The sequence below is a fragment of the Boleophthalmus pectinirostris genome, unplaced genomic scaffold (genome assembly GCF_026225935.1).
Source record: "Boleophthalmus pectinirostris isolate CB_2022bp ecotype Guang Dong unplaced genomic scaffold, ASM2622593v1 HiC_scaffold_1, whole genome shotgun sequence".
Classification (NCBI taxonomy): Eukaryota; Metazoa; Chordata; class Actinopteri; order Gobiiformes; family Gobiidae; genus Boleophthalmus; species Boleophthalmus pectinirostris.
Window position 1 is genome coordinate 16,812,646 of NW_026570970.1, and position 21,893 is coordinate 16,834,538.

Below are 21,893 nucleotides of genomic sequence, written 5' to 3' on the forward strand. Positions count from 1 at the left end.
ATAAAAAAAAAACAATTTATTGCTCAAATAAACCACAAATAAAAACAACTTAACAAGCAAAACTAAATTATAACCTTCGGAACTTATTGTTGCAGTCACCAGAAGAGGAAGTATCAACTTGCTGTGCTGCTTCAAGTTCCCCTGTAGCAAAAGTAGGAAGTCTGATGATAACAGGAAAAAACAAATCAACATTATCAAAAACCACACTGCCATGATGCCGACCACGGAGCTATTTTTTGACATTTAGAATTTGCAGCTCAGCCCAGCGTAACGCCTAACCCTTACCATTTCTTACAGTTTTACAGCAGCAGTAACAGTGATGAGTGAAACTTTGGAGACAACCACAGATACCCCCGCCGTATGTGCCGAGTCTGGAGGTGAAAGCTGTCCAAAAGGAGATGGACAGACAGTTGCTGGTACCACTGACTTGTGCTGGGAGGATGCTGGTTTACCCATGGAGCTACAGAAAGGAATGGAAAACCTACGAGTGAACAGGGAGCTGACCGATGTGATACTGAGTGTGCAGGGAGAGGACTTCCCGTGTCACAGAGCCATTCTCGCCGCTGCCAGTCACTATTTCAGGTACAGTAAGACATTTAAAGGTCCTATATTACACAAAATTGACTCCTTTGAGATAAAAGCCATGTTATAATGCTATTACCTCCTCAAAAACATGCCCAGAGTTGTGTTTTTGTTTCATTCACGCATGCTTGAGTAAAGTTAGAATTAAGTTCAGTAGAAATCTGCAATTCCAGGGCTGAAATTATCCAAATGATTCTACTGAAGGTGTATGAAAACATGACAAATATGCAGTGCTTGAGTGTTAAACATGTGTGAATGAAATGAAACAAAACACAACTCTGGGTTTGTTTGTGATGAGGAAACAACATTATAACGCAGATCAGAAAATAGTGTAAAACTGGGCCCTTTAAAATACTATTCATATCATGTAATTTTCAGGTGCAATCATTATATCATAGTACTGTAAACATTTGAGGGGATCCATTACCTGCTTGTCTCCATCGGGATATTTTTGCTTTGCCCGGAATGTTCCACACTATGACTTTAAACTATCTATTTTGCATTTGTTCAATTACAGGTATTTTATTTTTATATTATTGGTTAAAAAGCTAATATAAGAGTAGTTTTCCTTGTCAGAATCCAACTGGTAATGCCGTAATTTATACATACGACATAATACGACATAATTGCAGAGTTTATCGTTAGTTTATTTCTTATATGACGGAAGAAATAATCAAACAACAAACACATTTCTTAATTGGGACAACACAGTTAAATATGCAGATTTAGTTTTAGTATACAAAGTTTTTAATAATCTCGCTCTATTTCCTAACAGAGACTGTGAAAAGAAATTCATATCGGACAACAAGAATAGGTTCTAGATGTGACTGCTCTGTGCCGTTTAGGAAACGTGCTTTTGGACAGCTCTCTTTTTCTTATCGAGCAGGTCAGATGTGGAGCACAGCGCCTGCTCATGTACGACAGATCTCAACACTGGCAGCATTTTCTAAAGCTTTAAAACAGTGATGTTCAATGATCAAATACGTCTCCATGTTTAAACATGAATAGGTCAACCTTTCTGGTGGAACTTCACCTGCTTGTCTCCATGGAGATGTTATTGCTTTGCCTGGAATGTTCCATGGTAAGGCCGTGCAATTAAATTAATCAAATTTTGATCGCAATTTCAATTTGTGTGTCAAATGATCTCCAAACTCATCTAATTGAATTGAAACGATTTAAAGCTTAACAAAGATAAGTATATTTATTTTATGTAGAGATTGTAGAACAGTAGAGATATAGTTTATTTTGGATACATTTATGTTTTTCTATGCCTTATTTCTTGTTCAAACTATACTTTATTCATTTTATGTTTTATAAATCTCAAAACTGCTTTAAGGTACAGATTTGTAGCCTATATTTATTTTCAATTTGAAAGTTTTGCGTAAATTATCAATAACAAAGTGTTTTGTTTTATTTTGTTTGTTGTTTTTTTTTCGAGAGAAATGCAGAATAAATGCATTGTGTAATTAAAAAATAATAGTTTGAATAATTGTGATTTCAATATTGACCAAAATAATCGTGATAATGATTTTTTCCATAATCGAGCAGCCTTATTCCATGGGATGACATTAAACACATCTATCTAGCACTGATTCATTATGGGTGTTTCAATTGATCAAAAACACAATAATTCTCTATGTGAATAGGGTGGCATCTCCACAGATCTGACCTGTAATGTTGCCAAAAGTTGTTTTCCTTGAGATAGTCTAATCTACCATGAAACATTCAAGACAAAGAAGTAACATCTCCATGAGGACGAGCAGGTGAAGGACCCTCCATCAGAAAACTTGGTTTAACTTTGGACTTCAAACAAACTGTCTGAAATGAATTGTATGTGTAGCGACTGAATAGTGAGTGTGCTGCTGGTGTTACTTATGTACTTTTGTAGATTCCTGTAGATTATTTGACATCAACCTGCTGAGGGACTGAAGATGGAAATTGCACTTTAACTATAATCTTTACATAGTTACATTTTAAATATTCATTAATATGTGCTGCTCCTTTACAAATAAATAAAATAAGAAAAAATACTACTTGTTTCCATGGAAATAGAAGAGTTTGCCATACAGTGCAGCATTTTTACTGTAGGTCTGGTACAATATTCAAATTTGATATCACAATTATCATGGTCAATATGAATCAGTGTTATGCACGTGATTAATTATACTTTTAATTTTATAAATAAGTTCCATATTTAAACAACGGTTATTGAATTGGACTTTGTTATGAGTGAAAACAACAATGATCTAGAAGAAAACATCATGGATAAGCAGCTTTTTTCAGCTACTTTCTGGTGATAAAATGACGATTTATTTGTTGGCGATTGTCACGATTATATAAAATGTCTCACGAATGATTATTGCCAACGCTTTTCATCATGATAAATTATATTATTGTCAATTGTCCCATTGGTACTTCATGGGGAAACGTTTCACGGTGATCCTTTTAGGCCTGTCACGGTAACACATTTTGAAGTGTGATATATTGCTGAAGAAATATAGATAAACAATAATACTGAAACTAAACCGTAAAGCAGAATTATCCCTAGAACAGCTTTGGAAACGAACAAAACTGTTTAAAAATATGCGACGTAATACCGGTAGTTAACAGAATGCTACGCTTCAGTTAGTTTGTATCCATAATGACTTTGACTCAGTGACTCAAATTAAATCTCATTGTAATACAGAAAAAATAACCAAAATTCCCCCATTAGTACAAAGAAAAAGTCCCAATGACGAATACGGACCCCCGAAAAGTATGGTTCCATCTAACATATATTGAAGTTGATATAGTGTTTTAGTAGTATTAGTATTTGTTGTGACAAGCCGAGATTCCTTTAATACATTAATTAACTGTTGTAAATGTTGTGTTTTCTTACAGGGCGATGTTCTGCAGTGGCCTGAGGGAGAGTCATGAAGAGCGAGTAGAAATGAAAGGACTGGACAGCGCCACCATGAGGATTCTACTGGACTACACTTACACAGGCCGGGCTCTTCTCACAGAATCGAATGTGGAGAGGATTGTAGAAGCAGCCAGTCAGTTTCAGGTGAGAGATGCAGAAATATGTATCGTGTTAAAGGCCCAAGACGAGACTTAAAACCACCGGGGGCCAGGGCCTTCTATGTAACCAAACAGCCCCCACGGTGGAGTGTTTTAAGTCTCTTCTCAAGACCTGCTCTTACTCTTTGTCTTTGAATGGTCCTATATTACACTAAATTGATTCTTGTGAGCTTGAAGGCATGTTGTAATGTTGTTACGCTCTCAAAAAAATACCTGGAGCTGTGTTTTGTTTCATTCACACGTGTTTGAGTAATGCTACATCTCCATCAATCCATCCATTTTCTTCCGCTTATCCGGGGCCAGGTCGCGGGGGCAGCAGTTTAAGCAGGGACTCCCACACTTCCTTCACCCCAGACACATCCTCCAGCTCTTGAGTTTGAGTTTTGCTACATCTCTAAATGCTCTATTCCACCTTATGATGTCATGTAGTGGTAGTTTTCAAGTTAACAGCTACGTTTTATCTTTTCTTCAGCTGAGATTGGCACTTCTAGGACAGACATGATCTAAATCATTGTTTCCCAAAGACTGGATCACAACCTTCAGGTGGGTCACAAGAGATTTTTTTTTGGGTTGCCTTGTCACGATCTGCATGTAGGTCTGCAATATACAGTTCTGACACATGACAGAGCGAGTAAGTCAGCAAATCCTATCTGTGTACCCTGAACGAGGTGAGAAATGTTTGCTTGGTTGTCCAAAAAGAAGGGTGATAAATCAGCAAAGGTCACTGCACGTCAGGAAAGCGAGGAAATTAAACTGGTACGAGTGTTGTTAGCACTGAAAAAATGTCTATTGACTTCAGTCTCGAAGGTTTGTGACTTTTAAAATATGGGTCGCCATAAAAAAAAGTTTGGGAAACACTGATCTAATTGATTCGAGTGAAGGTGTATGGAGTTTAAAAGCACTTCCTGTATTACCGCATGACATCACAAGGTGGAGTGTTTGCTGTTTGAGAGAACTTGGCCTAAATATGCATGGTTTGTGTGAATGAAACAAAATACAACTCCAGGTATATTTTAGATGAGGAAACATTATAACATAACATAAATCAGAAAATACTGTAAAATAGGTCCTGTGTTGTCTTTCATTATTTTATTGTTATAATATGTTTTATTATTTTGTTTTATTTATTTTATTTATTCATATTGTTTTATTGTATTAAATTGCAGATTTTTTTATTTCTCTATGTGCAGCATCTAGGAAACTTTTATTTTATTTATGTTTATGAAATGTGCTATAGAAAAAAAAAAGTGGATTGGCGGGGATAGGAAAGCTGTTAAAATGCTCACAACAAGAACATCCTGTGTTCAATTCTTGGACGGTGCAGGGCGTTTTTGTGTGGAGTTTGCATATTTTCCCTATGCCTGTGCAGACTATACTGGTAAAAAAAAAACGTTCAAATAAAAAAAGACAAATTCACAGTCATATGATGTACCAGGACCGACAAAATTCTGCTTTTAGTTTATCGGCAAAAGTAATCTTAATAGGAAAAATGAGTCACTGGGTACATTTCTGGTTTATTCTTAGAAATTGAGATTTTCTGATTTAAACAAATGACCGCCTCATGAAGAGAAGTGAAAGTGCAAACATGTTTACACTCCGGGTTAGTTTTCCATATGCATCCGAAATAACTTCACAGCTGCACAACCCAGCGAGCAGGTGTTTGTGCTGTAATGACATCTACAGGAGCGCTCAAGCTGTCACACCAGAATAATTCTCTTCATAATAATCTATTCTTGTAAACAGTTGAAATAAAAAAAAGAAGAAATGATAATACAATCAGCTAAAACGAAAATAAAACTGACACGTTGATACTCGTGTTTATGCAGAGGGTGTTAAGAAAAGAAAACCATTTTTAAACAGCAAAGATTTAGAAAACTAACAAAAATACATGCATATACATTTTATTTATTTAACTGTGTGTAACCTTTTGATTCGGGGGTCCATCACCTGCTTGTTTCCATAGAAATGTCATTGCTCTGCCTGAAATGTTCCACTGTATGACATTAAACAGTTCGACCTTACATTTATTCAATTACAGGTGTTTTTATAGCTCAAAAATACTTATAAAAGCAGGCATTCATGATAATTACTCTTACTTGACTTATTTTTCGATATATAAAAGCTGGAACGATATATTTTGGGCATCAGTATTTATCGTTTATACATTTTCTTTGCAATAGTCAGGAAGTTTATGCTATTTTTATGTAATAATAATGTAAGATTTTAGTTATATCTAAGGATAATTATTGGTTCATTTTGTTATTAAGTGTTTTCTAATGATAATCCTGCTTTCTTGTTATGGCGTCAGTGGTGTTCAGTATTATTTTTTATCTATCATGTATCATATTTCAAAATTTGTTATTGTGACAGGTCTAGAAGGCATTACTGTACAATTTGAAGGTATTATAACATAATTTTTCAGTGTGTAATTTTGTTTTTTCTCTTCATTCTAGTTCCTGCGTGTGGTTGAGGCGTGTTCTGTTTTTTTGAGCAAGTCTTTACATCTGGAGAGCTGCGTTGGCATTCTGAACCTGGCCGAGAGTCACGGCATCCCCTCCCTGAAAACTACAGCCCAGAACTTCATCATCTCCAACTTCACTAAGGTGGTGGCTCTAACAGACTTCCTGGAGCTGCCTGCAGACTCTTTAGAAACTGTCCTGCAAAGCGACGAGCTGAGCGTTACCTTTGAGGAGCTAGTTTTTGAAGCTGTGATGCGCTGGGTGAGAGCCGAGCCCAGTGAGCGCAGTCCTCTGTTGGGGAGGTTACTGGCCCGAGTGCGGCTGCCGCTGTTGGAGCCGGCGTACTTTGTGAACAATGTGGAGTCCGATGAGCTCATAAGGCAGTGTACGGATGCATTCCCACTCCTGCAAGAAGCACGCAACTTCCACCTGTCAGGCAGAGAGGTCAGTAAAACAAACACACTCTCTCATGTTACTGTCATTTTGTTTGTTATGTGAGGGACACAGTTTCAACCTTTACTTTCCTTGATCACTTTTTATTGATAATTAATCAGGTGAATTCTGCTCTGGTAATCTAGCTGTGAGAAATGATTAAAACGTATGCAATACATCACTGACTGAAATAATCTGTTCTTATAGAGGGAAACGGATGTATCTTTACACACACACACTCCCTTTATGGGTGTGACTCGACACAAAACAGATACTTGCTTAAAAAGGAGTGAGAAGATTTTGAAAAAAAAAAAATCTGAATGAAATTGCACCAGTTAATGCAGATGATGCTTTAACCTTGTCTTCATATTCAGTGTAACAAGTTACAAAGAAGGGGATTACTGTTATCAGATGACTTTTAGTAACTCATTCATATATTTAATGTAGTTACAATTGAAAACTGAGTAATTAGATTACAGCCACTTGGTCTAGTCATTTTTAGTTTTTAGTTTAGTAACAGTGGCATTAAGAAGATAAACAGCAGCACAGGATGTCCTCTTCTGGTGTCAGAGGCAATCGGATGTGAACCAAAATAACACAAATATTGGTCATGGAGGACTATGCATCATCTCTGCTTCACATTAAGCTCTATAAGTGTCATTAGTGTGAAGAATTCATGCTTTTTAGAAGGTTGTTCCTGAGCTACTGGTTCCTGAGTAACTTATCAGTGATCAAATTACTTTGGAAACAATCTAATCAGAGTAGTATTTAGATTATTTTTAGGAACGTTTACTTTTGCAAAACACTAAAAACATTGCTCATATGACATATATTACATGCATAATATTAATAACAGTACTTATAATAATACTATATTGACCTCACTCCATTTCATCTTCCAGCACATTTTGAGAACAAAAATGTCTCTCTCTCTCTCGTTGCCGACACCAATGCAGCAAATGCACCCACCATTGTTACAGTTTATCACGCGTTAAAAGAAAACCTTAATCCGTCTTGTTCACAGGTGGTGTGTGAGAGGACCAAACCGCGTGTCTCTCACTTCTTGTCCGAGGTCTTCCTGATCATCGGGGGCTGCACTAAAGATGAGCGCTTCATCTCCACGGTAACCTGCCTGGACCCGCTGAGGCGCAGTCGGCTCGAGGTGGCACGGCTCCCCTTCACTGAGCTGGAGGACGAGACCCATAACAAGAAATGGGTGGAGTTTGCCTGCGCCACGTTTCGCAATGAAGTTTACATTTCAGGTGAGAAAAAATAACATAAAAACAACATTTGACTCTAGCTACCTGTCCAAAACTTCAGAGTATTTGTATAATAAACAAAGCCAGGAGAGCTCTTTGTTAGGAAGATGCATCGTTTTGAATTTAAAATAATATCAGTCTCAATATCAAATCTCTCCCCCTCCACATCAGAAACTCAGACTCACTAAATACCCACGAAAAACAGCTCAAAACTCCTCAAGACCTATAACCCCCACACATGAAAGCTTCCTTACTACTCGTTTTGTTTGTCCTGTCCTTTTATCTGTGTTACTTTACTGTGAAGGGTCTTTGAGTTACTGTCAAAAACACGGATGAAGAATTATTATTATTATTACAGTGACAATTATAAGCTCACGCGAGACACGCCCAAAATCTCTACAATGAAAAAAAGTTTAGACATGTATTGTCTTGTCCAAACAGTTATTTGTTATGTTGCTTTGCCAGACCAGTACAGTATTGGCCCTATCAAAACATCAGGAGCATGCTCAGTCTTGTAGATGTGTGGTTTAACGTGTTTCCCTTCAGAGGAACTGACACCTAAGTTTCTGTTTACTCATACACATGTGCACAGAAAGTTCACCAAGGGCTTTTTTAAATTTGTCTGCCTTGTGAGCTATCATCACATCATTGTTTCGGAGGAAATAGTGGTTTTCAATTCTTTTTTTTTTCTTTAGGGGGCAAGGAGACACAGAATGACGTTTGGAAATACAACGGAGCCCTGGACAAGTGGATACAGATTGAGTCACTGTCAATAGCTCGCTGGAGGCACAAGATGGCCGTCCACCAGGGCAAAGTCTATGTGATCGGGGGCTTTGATGGAAACCAAAGACTTTCTAGTGTCGAAGCCTATGACCCCTTTCATAATCGCTGGACACCGGTACATATAATATAGATAGTAAACAAAACCTAGACTGGCCACATAATTAGGTACTTCTAACACGATCACTTTTAAACCTGTCTAATAACAAAGAGCACACAAAAGCACAGGCATGAAAGATATTTCAGATCAGTAGATAAAAATAGTTCATATGACATTACACCACAAGATTCCTGACATTCCTTGATCTAGAGGATAGGTCAGAAATCTTAACTGCCTAAAAAGCATTTCTGGTTTCTGGTTAATACAGTATCTCTGCGATTACTGGTCATATTCACAAAGAAAAACAGAAAAGTCAGTGTCTTCTCTGTCATTTGAAAAAAACTTTCCTTGTGAGTGATGCAAGTCACTGCGCACACAGTCTGTTCAGCTCAGAAGACAGGATGCTGCCTCACCTCCGATCACGCTGAACTCTCTCCCCTCTCTAACCACCAGGCGACCAGGAAGCTAGGAATCTGCATGCCCCCCCCACCCACACACACACTTGGACTTTTCCATTTATTATTATTATTTATTTAGAAGATTGGGAGGGAGGAACACAATTTCAATTCTTCATATGTTTCATATGAAAACTGACAATAAACGTTTTGAACTGAATTTGAATTGAATTGAATTATTCAACTCCATAGACATGAAGGCTTTAAATCTTTAAGGTGCAACTTTACTGGTGGACATCCTGCTACATGCTTGTCTCCATGGAGATATTATTGCTTTGCCTGGAATGTTCCATGGTATGATTGATTAAACATATCCCTCTAGCATTTATTCATTACAGATGTTTCTATTGCACAAAAATAGAATAATTCCTTCTGTGAATAGGGGCAATTCTCCACAGACCTGAACTGTAATGTAGTCTAATACTGTAACCTCTTGATAGATTATTAATTGATACAGTGGAACATTCTAGACGAAGCAATAACTTTTCCATGGAGACAAGCAGGTGGCGGACCCTCCACTAAAAATGTTATGCAGTGCACCTTTATGATTCATAAGATTAAAGTTTGAGGACCCAATCAACAAATAATGATTCAATATTTGTGGATCATGATAAGTTTGGTTATTTCTTCTAACAATGGTGAATATATAGCCCCATGCGCTCCCTCTCAAAGATTTATTTACTTTTACTGTAGAAGTACCTAATAAAGTGGCCAGTGCATATTTGTGTTAGAACATAATTTAATGCTCATGGTATCCAACAGGTGACACCTCTTGCTGAAGGGGTGAGCTCTTTTGCTGCTGCCAGTTTTGATCACTGGATTTATGTAATCGGAGGAGGTCCCAATGGAAAACTGGCTACAGATAAGGTCCAGTGCTGGGAACCTGGGACGGACACCTGGGAGACACGGGCTCCCATACCAGTGGAAACTAAGTGCACTAACGCTGTCACATTCAAGGACTGCATCTATGTAGTGGGTAAGAACAAAACATCCCAGGGCCCATATTATGCTATTTTCTCTGTTATAATGTTGTATCGTCATCACAAACATACCTGGAGTTTTGTTTAGTTTCATTCACACATGTTAAACACACAAATCCAGCAACCACTCAAACCAGACTGTATTTAAAGGACCTATATTAAACAAGATTTACTTTTGTGTGCTTTAAGCTGTTTTATAATGTTGTTACCTCCTCAAAAACATACCTGGAGCTGTGTTTTTGTTTTATTCACACATGTTCGAGTAATCATTTAATATTAGTCTGTCTACATCTGAACTACAGCTCAAAATGCTCAGCTCATGAAACGGTAGCTTTCAAGAGATTTCAGGGGAGAAATTATCCTAATAATAGTTAATCATTAATAGTTAAATAAAAGTTAATATCATTAATAGTTAAATAATAGTTAATAGTTAGTCTTAAATAGTTTTAAGAGTTTATGTGTTAAACAAGTAAATGCTTGTCTCCGGGTATGTTTTTGATGAGGAAACAACATTATATCATAGCTCAGAAAACAGTGTAATATAAACACTTTAACCTCTTTTTCTATCCCCAGGAGGAGCAATGCATGCGATGTACTGCTACTCCCCCAGGTCAGACTCCTGGTCCCTGGTCACTCGTCTGGGGGAGCGGGCGAGCTGTGCCATCGCCGCCTGCAACAACAAGATCTTCATCACCGGGGGGAGGGATAACAAGAACCAAGTCATCTCCGCGGTGATGTGCTGGGACGTGGGCAAAGGACAGCTCACGGAGGAATGCGTCTTACCCATGGGAGTGTCTCATCACGGCAGCGTCACCCTAATGAAGTCCTACACTCATATACACAAGATATCCCAGCCTCCTGCAGGGAACCAGACATGAACACTAATCAGAACCACATACTTGACTTTATATAACTGGTAAAAAAGGATTTTTCATTGTGCTGGCTCATTATCCTACAACATACAGGTCAATAAAGTTTGAAAAAATGTTTGGAAAATCTATGTCTGTTGTTGTCAAGTGTTATGTTAAAGGTGCATTGTGTAACTTTTCTGGTGAAGGGTCCATCAAATCTTCTTTTCCTTGGAGATGTTATCGAGTATGGTATTAAATATTTTTATTTTCATGGAGACCAAACCAGACCAAGTTTCAGGTCAGATCTGCGGAGAGGCAACCCCGCTCACAGTCCGAATACCTGTTTTTCTAGGTATTTTTGAGCTATAAAACCACCTGAAATTGAATGAATGTTTAATGTCATACTGTGGAACATTCCAGGCAGAGCAATGACAGCCATAGAAACAAACAAGCGACATAAGTTACAACACGAAGAGCTTAATAATGTTCCTGCAACAGAAGAAGATGGAGATACACACCCTAATCCAGAGGAACATAAAGATGCCTCAAAACTAGGACATGCACAAAACACAGACTTACTCATGAAGTAAGAATAAAAGTTAGTGTATGTAAATACAAGCACCTGCAACATTCAGGTGACTTATGAAATGTTATAAAAAGAAAACCAGAGTGAGTCATGTATTTGATAGGAATAGGATGATATAAAGGAGACGAAAGACAAGACTAAAGAATATGACTCATCCAGATCAGTGTGAAGCAATGCAGCACAAGAACACCTCAGAATCACACAGGTGACTTTTCATGACTGGTAAAGTTGATTATTTATTGTGCTGCTCCATCATTATTGTGCTGGCTGTGTGTGCGTGTGTGCATGTTTGTCTGTGTGCAGGTGTGTAGTAAACTGACTAAATCTTTTGTGTTCACTTTTAAAATGTAGATGTAAATAAGATATACTTGTGTTCCTTTTTGTTGCACTCTTTAAGAAGATCGTAAACAACAGGTGTAAACCCTGAACTTTGTCAAACAGTCAGTCAGTGTATTATGCGATCCAGCTACAATAAGCCTAATTGAATTTTACACGAATATTAAAAATCACTGTCATCAGAGACTCAATTTTCTTTTTTTTTTTTTTCTTGCTATATTATTACTAAATAAATCCCGCCCTGTGTTGCCTGCTGTTCCAAAGTTCACAGACAGGCGCACACCGGAAATAGCCACAGGTGCTCCAGCGGCTGCAGGTGTCCAGAGTCCACTCTCTTCTTCCTCGAAAGTTAAGCACGAATCCGTAGCATTTGGAACTGGAAACATCTTTAATTTTACTTTTCTTTCATGTCTATGCGAACTTTATTTTGGAATACTTGTATATTTTTATATCGGATCGATCAGGGCTGGCGATTTTGTCACCGATGTCATCAAAGATGAATTAAATGTGGGAGAAAGTTTCGTGCGTCGTCTCTCCAGACCGTGCGCCATGACGACCCTCTATTTCTACCTGTGGTTCATCCTGAAGCTAACTTTGGGTGAGTGTCGGATCTGTCCTTGTAAAATAAACATGGCAGAAGTAGGCGTGAGAATAACACTCCCATGAGATAACGCTGTGGGCAAACTTACTTCACTTGTTTTCTGGGAGACTCGTACTCGGAAGAAGTAATAGAACCTGATACGCTGGCTCTTTAATGGTACATTTATGGTTTATTATGCACAATTACAATTTCTGTGTTTTTATATAAAGTTATTATTTGTTAAATCCTCTTCTGTAAGTATAGCTATTATCAATAAATATAATGTCAAGTGGACTTAGATGAGGGATGAAATAATATTTTTATAGCAGTAAAATTCTACAAATAACTGCAAGCCTCCACTGATTTAAAAAAAAAAAAAAAAAAAAATGGCACTTACCCGTTTTTGGCAAACAAACCCATATTTCTTTTTTGTGATGTAGCAATTAGGCTTACAAGATATTCATTGAGGCAGCTTTTAATCTTTGCATATTCATGAAAAAAATCCCTATCCCAATACAGAAGTAGAACTTAATGATTATATCATAATAATGTAATAATTTTGTTTAGCAGTTACAGGTCAGTCTGCAAATTACGTCCTTAAGGGCAGAGAGGCCGTCTTGACTCCGGCCATAAACAAATTCCCTGATGACATTCTGTGGAAGCACAATGGGGACAAAGTGATCCAGTTTGATGGTGCAGAGGAGACCTTGTTCGAGCCATATCACGGCAGAATAACTCTGGCCTGGAGCACAGCCAAACTGACCATCTCAGATGTCAGATATGAAGACAGTGGAGAGTATGAGCTGGACATCTTCAGCGGTCAGAAATTGTACCGCTCACAATATATGCTCAAGGTCCTAGGTGAGTAAAAGGCAATGGGAAAAACACAGAGCTATAAAAACATTGAAAGGGCAATATAACTCATTATTCTAGGTTGACTTTTATTCAGCAAATCCTTATGTTGTGACAAGCCTAGATTTGCTTTATGATTTGATTAATAAATAAATAATATAATAATATTAACTTTTAATAGTAGTTCTTATTGCATAAAGAGACCATCTGTTTTATTCAAAATAAATGTCCAAAAAATGTTGAAAAGTTATATGATTTGTCACCAACTCTGCAAGCTTTTGTGAAACGGTAAAAACTCACATTTTATGATTATTGCTAATTTACTGATATTATTGTGCACAGACGAAGTTTCCAAGCCCGTGATCAGATGTGAGATGAACGATGAGAACAGTACTATTACTTCTGCAACACTGTTCTGCTCTTCACCGTCCAACACTCCAGAAGCTCTGACGTTTATCTGGAGACTGGAAGGTCAAAGTGAGCTGGGCCAAACTTTACCCATCACCCTGGGTGACGGGCACGATGACATCACGTACAGCTGCACCGCAAATAACCCCCTGCAGGAAGAGACCAGCACCTTCATAGCCAAAGACTGTTACACAGGTTGGTTCTCTAATAGTAGAAATATAATATTGTCTGGTATACTATGGATATATATAGAATTCTCACCCGGCGAATTTACGAATCCTACTATGCTACGCCAAAGTTCTCCAAACTCTGCTTCTGGTTGGTTGAGCTTCAAGGTTAGACTGAAACACGTGATCTGCATCAGCGGAAAATAGAGAAGATGAGGAGGTAAGAAGATTGTTTTGTTTCTCCGCTGGAACTAAAGAGTAATAGGCTAATTCATCTGTTACAGTGTGAACAATCATATTAACATTTTGCTCATCTTCCATGTGTTGAAGATACAAGGTTACGTGATGGGTAATCAGATGACACACTGAAGCGTGTATTAGGTAGGCTAGACATAACCTATGTTAGGAAGTAGCAACTAGTTTTTTAGGTATGAAAATAATGTAATGTGGGCAACTGTATATAACTAAACAGAAAAATCTTACCAAATCTGAACCAATATAGGCCTACTGCTGAACATATACATGATACTGGGCTGCTGCAGTTGCATTTGTAATGAGGATATGGAGAGAATAAGGGCTAATGTAGACTTAAGGTATGTTATCCTATAGAGTGGGCCTATCCATCTGTTGCCAGTTTTGTTCTTACCAGCCAACTTTATCTGTTATTATTTATGAAACACCTAGTAAAGGCATATTTATATTATTATTTATTATATTGTAGGCTATATTATTTTTCTTCATTGCTAATAGACTTCCATTATTGACATTTGACAACATCATTGCAATCTGTTGCTCATTAAAATTTCAGTGTTTGAAATTTATTACACACATTATTTATTTTCATACCTAAAAAAACAATTTTTTGTCCACTAATTGGCTTCCTAAAGTAGGTTATGTTTAGCCTACCTAATACACGCTTCAATGTGTCATCTGATTACTCATCACATAACCTTGTTTCTTCAACACATGAAAGATGAGTGAAAATGAATATGATGGTTCATGTTGTAACTGATGAACAGTGTAACTACGCAGCTAAAGACATTAGTATATTACTCTTTAGTTCCAGCAGTGAAACAAAACAATCTTTTTACCTTCTCACCTTCTCCATCTTCTGTCGATGCAGTTCACATGTTTCAGTCCAGCCTTGAAGTTCAACCAATCAAAAGCAGAGTTCAGTGAACTTTGGCGTGGCCACAGTAGGATTTCTAAATTTGCAACCGGGATGAGGATCGGGTTACAAGGTTACAATGATGGATCTAGATTACAAACTCACCCTGTTTAGCAAAAGGAATTTTGACATGTGTTATTTTACTTTATTTTGCAGAAAGAACTTCTGAGCCCCTGAATATACTTGTACCCATTATCATTGCTTCCCTAATTCTGTTGGCCTTTTGCATTTTTCCCATCATATTTCGGCATCAAATAAAGAGAGGTACTTTTCTTAACCAATGGCCAAATGATTTTTAATCAACAAGTCAGAGTCACTATTATCACTATCATTATTGTTCTTCCTTGTTTTTGTTTAGTATGTTTAGACATGAGGAAGAATGACGACTGTGAAAAACAGCTGAAAGCAGCAGGTTTGCTCTGATGACCTAAAATGTTCTGATTTACCAAACATTTCATTATACATAATTGTATTTTTCAAATTCTTCTCTTGTGCAAAATCAAGATGAATCTGTCAAGATTAAAGATGAACATGATCCATTATTAGCAAGTAATATCCACCGGCAGGAAACTATGTTATCATCGCAAAGACTTCCTCAGCAAGAATATGTGACAGAGGAGACTCAAGGTAAAGAGGGAAAATTGTTACATGACTGCATGTGATACATGAATATGAAAGATATCCTGAGAAGACTCAATGCATGCACATGTTTTTTTATACTCTGTCCCTAGGAAGGAGCAAGAATATACGTGAAATATTTGAAAATCATGAAAATGCAGAGACACTCTCAGGTCAGTAATTTTTTCACTACCAACTACCAATGCAGAATACTGTAAAAACATTTGCTGAAGTATCAATAGATAATCCTGTTAATAGGTAAAGGAAATTATGCCATTGGAGCTACATCTTTCCCAAACACAGCACCAGGCCCGGGGCAGATGGATACAGGAGGAGAGAGGGACTTACAACACAAGGAGCTTAATAATGTTCCTATAACAATGGAAAATGAAGATACAGACTCTAAACTTTCTGATGAAAATGAAAATGCTGCACCAGGTTTGAGAATTAAGGACATACACAATGCATACAGTTTTACTAAAGTAGAAGTAAAATGCATTGTTTTGTGAATTTGTCAACAGAGCCACAATCTACAAGCAGTGAACCTCAAGCTAACCAGGATATAGAGTCTACGTCATCAGAGCAGGGGAGCAGTGTTCAGACAGAATCAGAGAAAGAGCCAGAGCAACATCACAAAGACCATGAGGATGAGCCGAAAATTGATGAAAATGAGTTCACCAAGGCTCTAGAACAAACAGGTTGGTGTCCAAAATTCTTTTTATATCCACGTAACTTATGAAATATGATAACAAAAGAAAAAATAAGGACATGCATAACACATACAGTTTTACTAATGAAGAAGTAAAAGTGTTTGTATATTTGTCAACAGCACCTCCAAGCAGTGAGCCTCAAGTTAACCAGGATATAAAGTCTACGCCATTGGAACAGGAAAGCAGTGTGCAGACGGATCCAGAGAAACAGCCAGACGAGAATCACAAAGACAATGATGATGAGCAGAAAATGAAAGCGGCTCGTTCTTCAAACTCTATTGAGACAGATTCAGATGAGTCCACCAAGGCCCTAGAAGAAAAAGGTTAGTGTCTTGAAGCTTTTTAATCCAGTTTTATTCCCGTCATAACTGCAACACGCATGTGACTTCTCCAAAAGATGTGCCACCTACAAATGAAGAGCAAACTGAATTAAATGAAGTGACAAACCCAGATTGTACAGAAAATAATGAACCCAGTGAAAGACCCCATACATGCACCTGTTGCAAACCAAACAACCACAGCTGCTGATCATCCAAGTTTGAGCATTAGCTTATTTTTTGTGAGGTGATGTGTGTTATTGGTGGTTTTCAGATTTTAGAATGCGATGATGTCCTAATGCCAGATCTGGGTTAAGGTTCAGTTTTTCCGTATGTTGCACTTTGCCATGAAATATCAGAAAGGTAAATTCCCAAATATAGAACCTGATCATTTTCTAAGGATGATTCAGTTCTTCACAGATGTCACAAGCATCTTTAGGTTTGACACTAGATGTTTCTGTCTGTTTTTAAGTAAGTTTTAATAGTTTTGATTATTGAACAACTGTGATGTTATAAATGTTTCAATATTCTATTATTTTTAGTTGTTGTTTTTTCTGTATCTCTCCCCTCTAAATACAAACACTAATCGCACCTGCTAACACAACTTTTTTTTTATGTATTTGAGCTCATGTTTGTCTAATCCAGTTAAATTATATAAATGGCCCATGCATAAAAACAATAAAATTGAAGCTGAATTAATCAAAGAGGCAAAACCAGACCTTACAGATATTTTAACCACAACAGCTACAGCTTCTGTACAGCCAGGTTTGATTATTTACTTTAGGTTTTTGTCACTATGATGTGTGCTGTAGAGTTGTTTTGCGTTAAGCATGCCAGAGCTTTAAAGTGTCAAAAGTAAACAATATTTAGAAAATTTAAAGGAAGTACTACATACAGTTATAATTTCTGAAAATTCTTGCAGAGTTGTCAGCTGGATCTGGGAGCACAGAGCAGACCAATCCTGACGCAGACTCAAACACAGAAACTGAAAACAAGGATCCACAGAACGACCTCTCCAATAAAGAGAGTATGAATGATCTCTAGTATTTCTACTGTCACAACACACGTCATGCAAACCTTTTTTACATTTTACAACAGGCTAAGTATGCATCTGTTATGATGTTTATTTGTTTGATGGTTGTAAAATCACTCTAGAGTATACTTAATAATAAAACATATAACATTATGACATATTTATTACTTTTCTGTAGTGTCCATGACATGTATGTCACTACTCTTGAGATCATAATATCAAATATCTGTGTTCAGTTTCAGTGTCGCAGCCACAGTCTGCACAATCCGAGGACAAGAAGAGCGATGAAGAATCGAAAACCGATGGTCAGGAAACTAATGTACAGAGAGAGCCAGACCAAGATAGTGAGACCTCAGATGATAAAGGAACAGAAGAAACACAACCTCAAAATGAACCACCAGGTAGTTTCCCAAATTGCTAATTCTGACAGTTTTTTACCTCTATAACTGTTTAAAATCACATTCTTGCTGTATGTTGCTAATGATGAAGTTGTTGTTCTGTTAGCAGACACCCAGAGTTCTGAAACCAGTGCCCTCCAAGAACAAGACATGGACCAAACTCTCCTGTCTGAGTCCAGTGGTGTAGAAGACTCACCTAGAAATTCATCTGAAAACGTTGCAGAGAAAACGGAGACAGCTGAGTCTGAAAAAACAGGTATTTAAGCAAAAATAAACATGCAATAGTCATGTTATTTTTAAAATTGTGTTCTGCTATATTCTTTTTTGTAGTATGCTTGAACTGAATTGACTTTTATTGTATTATTGATTTCAAACTGGATTAAATGAAGTAACAAACCTAGACTGTACAGTGAACAACGAACCACTGAAAGACCTCATAGATGAGCTTGTTTTAAACCCAAAAAACACATCTCCTGATCATTAAAGTTTCAGTATGAGCTATTTTTTCATTGCCTGTTACTGAGCTACAAATGATGTTATGTAAGTCAATTAATTTTTAGACTTTCAAAAGTAAACAAACTATATATTAGCTTTTTAAAAGACATTTAAAACAAATAATTTAAACAGTGAGAACAGTGAATCTTCTGTTGAACCAGTTGGAGTTGGGAGCACAGAGGAGCCCAGTCCTGATGCAGACTCAAACACAGACACCGAGAACAATGACCCACAGAACGACCTCTCCAACAAAGAACGTATGACTGACCTATAGTATTCCCACTGAACACATGTCATGCAAACCACTGTAATAACTTTTTACAACAGGCTAAACACGCATCTGCTGTGATGTTTCTGTGTTTAATGGTTGTAAAATCACTCTAGATTATACTTAATGATATTTTGACATATTTATTACTTTTATGTAGTGCCCATGTCATGTATGTCACTATTCTTGAATTTATCATAATGTCAAATATCTGTGTTCACTTTCAGCATCACAGCCACAGTCATCACAGCCTGAGTCACCTGAATCTGAGGACAAAAAGAAAAGCGATGAAGAATCAAACACAAGCCGGTCTGGAAAAGAAAGCACAGGGAGACCCAGAACAAGATAGTGGGACCTCAGATGATAAAGGAACAGAAGAAACATCACAAGCTCAAAACGAACCATCAGGTGTGTGTCGTCATTCTTTATATAATCATTGTATTTTAAAAACAGTTTCACACAAAGCTAACTCTGATCGTTTTTGACCTCTACTACTGATTAAAATGACATTATTTTTGCTGTGTCTGTTGCTAATGAAGGTGTTTTGTTTATTTTATTAGCAGAAACCAGTGCAGCTCCAAAGCCAGGCAAGGACCAAACTCCAGAGTCCAGTGGTGTAGAGAGCAAAGATCATGACAAATCCAACACAGAGACACAGAAACAAGACTCAGCCTGCAACCCATCTGAAGACGAACAAGAAATGGTCACTGCTGAGTCTGAAAAAATAGGTATTTAAGCAAAAAAAACATGCAATAGGCAAGGCAAGTTTATTTGTATAGCACAAAGTAATTCAAAGTGCTTTACAGAATAAGAAATACATTAAAATCATAATAAAAACAAATCAAAACATAAATAATCATGAAGATTAAAATTAAAAAAGAGAGACATAAATTGGAGAGAAGAGTGCGGAATGAATGAATAGTCATGTTGTTTTTAAAATTGTGTTCTTCTACATTATTTTCTGTAGTATGCTTGAACTGAATTGACTTTTTATTGTATTATTGATTCCAAACTGGATTAAATGAAGTAACAAACCTGGACCGTACAGTGAACAACGAACCACTGAAAGACCTCATAGATGAGCTTGTTTTAAACCCAAAAAACACATCTCCTGATCATTAAAGTTTCAGTATGAGCTATTTTTTCATTGCCTGTTACTGAGCTACAAATGATGTTATGTAAGTCAATTCATTTTTAGACTTTTAAAAAGCTAATACATGGTTTGTTTACTTTTCAAAGACATTTAAAAGAAATAATTTAAATTAATAAAAATGTTTATTACTCATCATTCTTGTTGCAGAGTTTCCTGAGCCCCCTTGTCAGAACAGTGAATCTTCTGTTGAACCAAGACTCAGCCTGCAACTCATCTGAAGACGAACAAGAAATGGTCACTGCTGAGTCTGAAAATACAGGTATTTAAGCAAAAAAAACATGCAATAGGCAAGGCAAGTTTATTTGTATAGCACAACCCATCTGAAGACGAACAAAAAATAGTCACCGCTGAGTTTGAAAAAGCAGGTATTAACCCTGACGCTCTCCTGGTGGGTCAAACAGACCCCAAATTGTGTTTTTTCCATCATTTAACCCTCCCGCTCTGCTGTTGGGTCAAACAAACCCGAAATAGTTTTTTTCCCTTCATTTAATCGACACTTTATTAAAATAAAAAATATTGCCCCCTGCTGTATGCAGTCAGTAGTGCATGCACGAAAATGAGACACAGCTGTTGTACACAGGCCCAAGGAGTGATTAAATAAATAAAAAAAAAACAATTTTGGGTCTGTTTGACCCACCAGGAGAGCGGGAGGGTTAAAGCAAAACCCTAATGCACTGTCAAAGTAAACATGTAATGATTGCGCTGTCCATAATGGAGACGGTTATTAAGTATAGCTGTTATAAACTTGTGGTGGTTAGTGTAAATCCTGGATGAACAATTAAACTAAGCAACAACCTTATGAAACCTGTAACCTTTTGACTGCAATAAGCCATTTAAAAAGCATTTCCTGACACACTTCATATTAATATGTCATTCAGTTTTATTGGAGATGTTGATTATTTGATCAAGTTTCACTAGTTTTGTAGATACCCAAAATGTTTGATTCCTCTATTGTTATCAGGGTCAAATGAGCAGGTGAACAAGTCCCCAAACACACCAGCCTCACCTCCGAGTCAAACCACCGATAATGACAAAGAAAACAAGAACACTGGTGAGGATGTAGAGGATGACAAAAAGGAGAAGAAAGATGAACCCGACAAAGAATCTGGTTCATCTGGATCAGAGCAGAGCAATGGAGTAAAGGATATCCCAGGATGAGCACCTCTCAGAATCACACAGGTGACTTTTCATGACAAGTAAAAGTGATTATATATTGTGCTGGCCCATTATTCTACACCAAACCCAAGAAACGGCTGAAGAAAGTATTGAAAACATGTTTATAAAATCTATGATTTGGTATCAAGTGTTGCGGTTGTTATTAGTATTGTTTATTATGTTGATGTACAAGAGGTGGGAGTTTTAAATGTATTTCTTCCTCCCATTTCTTTTGAGCTTAAATATAAAAATCATACTATAATCACAGCGAAACATGGCGGACTCATGGTGAACGTTTAGTATTGTAGTGTAGTATGATGAATGTGTGTGTGCATGTGTGTGTGTATGTAAGTAGACAATGCAAATCTCTTGTATTCTCTTTTACACTTTTATACTTTTATTGCTTTTTTTGCACTATTTGTGAACATTTTAAACAAAACCTTTGTGGTAAGATCAAAATAAAAAAAAAAAAAAAACATTGTTATAGTCTATTGTATCTAATTCCATTCATCCATTTAAAATAATTGCATTTTTGACGAATGTCTAATTATAACCAAATATTCAACCATTGGAAAATGAATCTGAATCTTTTTCATTGCATCACTATTTTATTGTAATTGAATTTCCTTTAATTAAAAAATCCTGTTTGTCTGCTGTTAAGACACACCTCCTGAAATATGTGTGCTGCGGG

The 21,893-nt window shown here is 37.0% G+C and overlaps 2 protein-coding genes across 11 annotated transcripts; both read left to right on the forward strand.

The window, feature by feature from the left end:
• Positions 1–176: 176 nt before the first annotated feature.
• On the forward strand, positions 177–11,107 carry klhl6 (kelch-like family member 6). The gene is made up of 7 exons (XM_020931875.2): positions 177–582; positions 3,463–3,628; positions 6,096–6,545; positions 7,558–7,795; positions 8,488–8,690; positions 9,890–10,103; positions 10,681–11,107. The coding sequence occupies exons 1-7, from the start codon at positions 320–322 to the stop codon at positions 10,983–10,985; spliced, it is 1,839 nt and encodes a 612-aa protein (XP_020787534.1). The 5' UTR covers positions 177–319; the 3' UTR covers positions 10,986–11,107.
• Positions 11,108–12,139: 1,032 nt separating this feature from the next.
• LOC110166555 (uncharacterized) lies at positions 12,140–21,678 on the forward strand. 10 transcript variants are annotated; one of them, XR_008632193.1, is made up of 16 exons: positions 12,140–12,478; positions 13,028–13,321; positions 13,655–13,915; positions 15,212–15,319; positions 15,414–15,467; positions 15,560–15,682; positions 15,787–15,846; positions 15,932–16,111; positions 16,195–16,371; positions 16,503–16,706; positions 17,623–17,727; positions 17,970–18,134; positions 18,238–18,387; positions 18,788–18,881; positions 19,114–19,302; positions 19,458–19,589. XR_008632193.1 is itself a non-coding variant. In XM_055153832.1 (16 exons), exons 1-15 carry the CDS (start codon positions 12,430–12,432, stop codon positions 20,263–20,265), a joined length of 2,169 nt encoding a protein of 722 aa, XP_055009807.1. In that variant the 5' UTR covers positions 12,149–12,429; the 3' UTR covers positions 20,266–20,306; positions 21,009–21,146. The 10 variants fall into 10 exon arrangements, 5 of the variants coding, with proteins under 5 accessions (XP_055009816.1, XP_055009801.1, XP_055009794.1 ...); XR_008632194.1 differs by having other exon boundaries at positions 12,143–12,478; positions 18,788–18,883; positions 19,122–19,302; positions 19,455–19,593; XR_008632192.1 differs by having other exon boundaries at positions 12,143–12,478; positions 19,455–19,593.
• Positions 21,679–21,893: the final 215 nt, after the last annotated feature.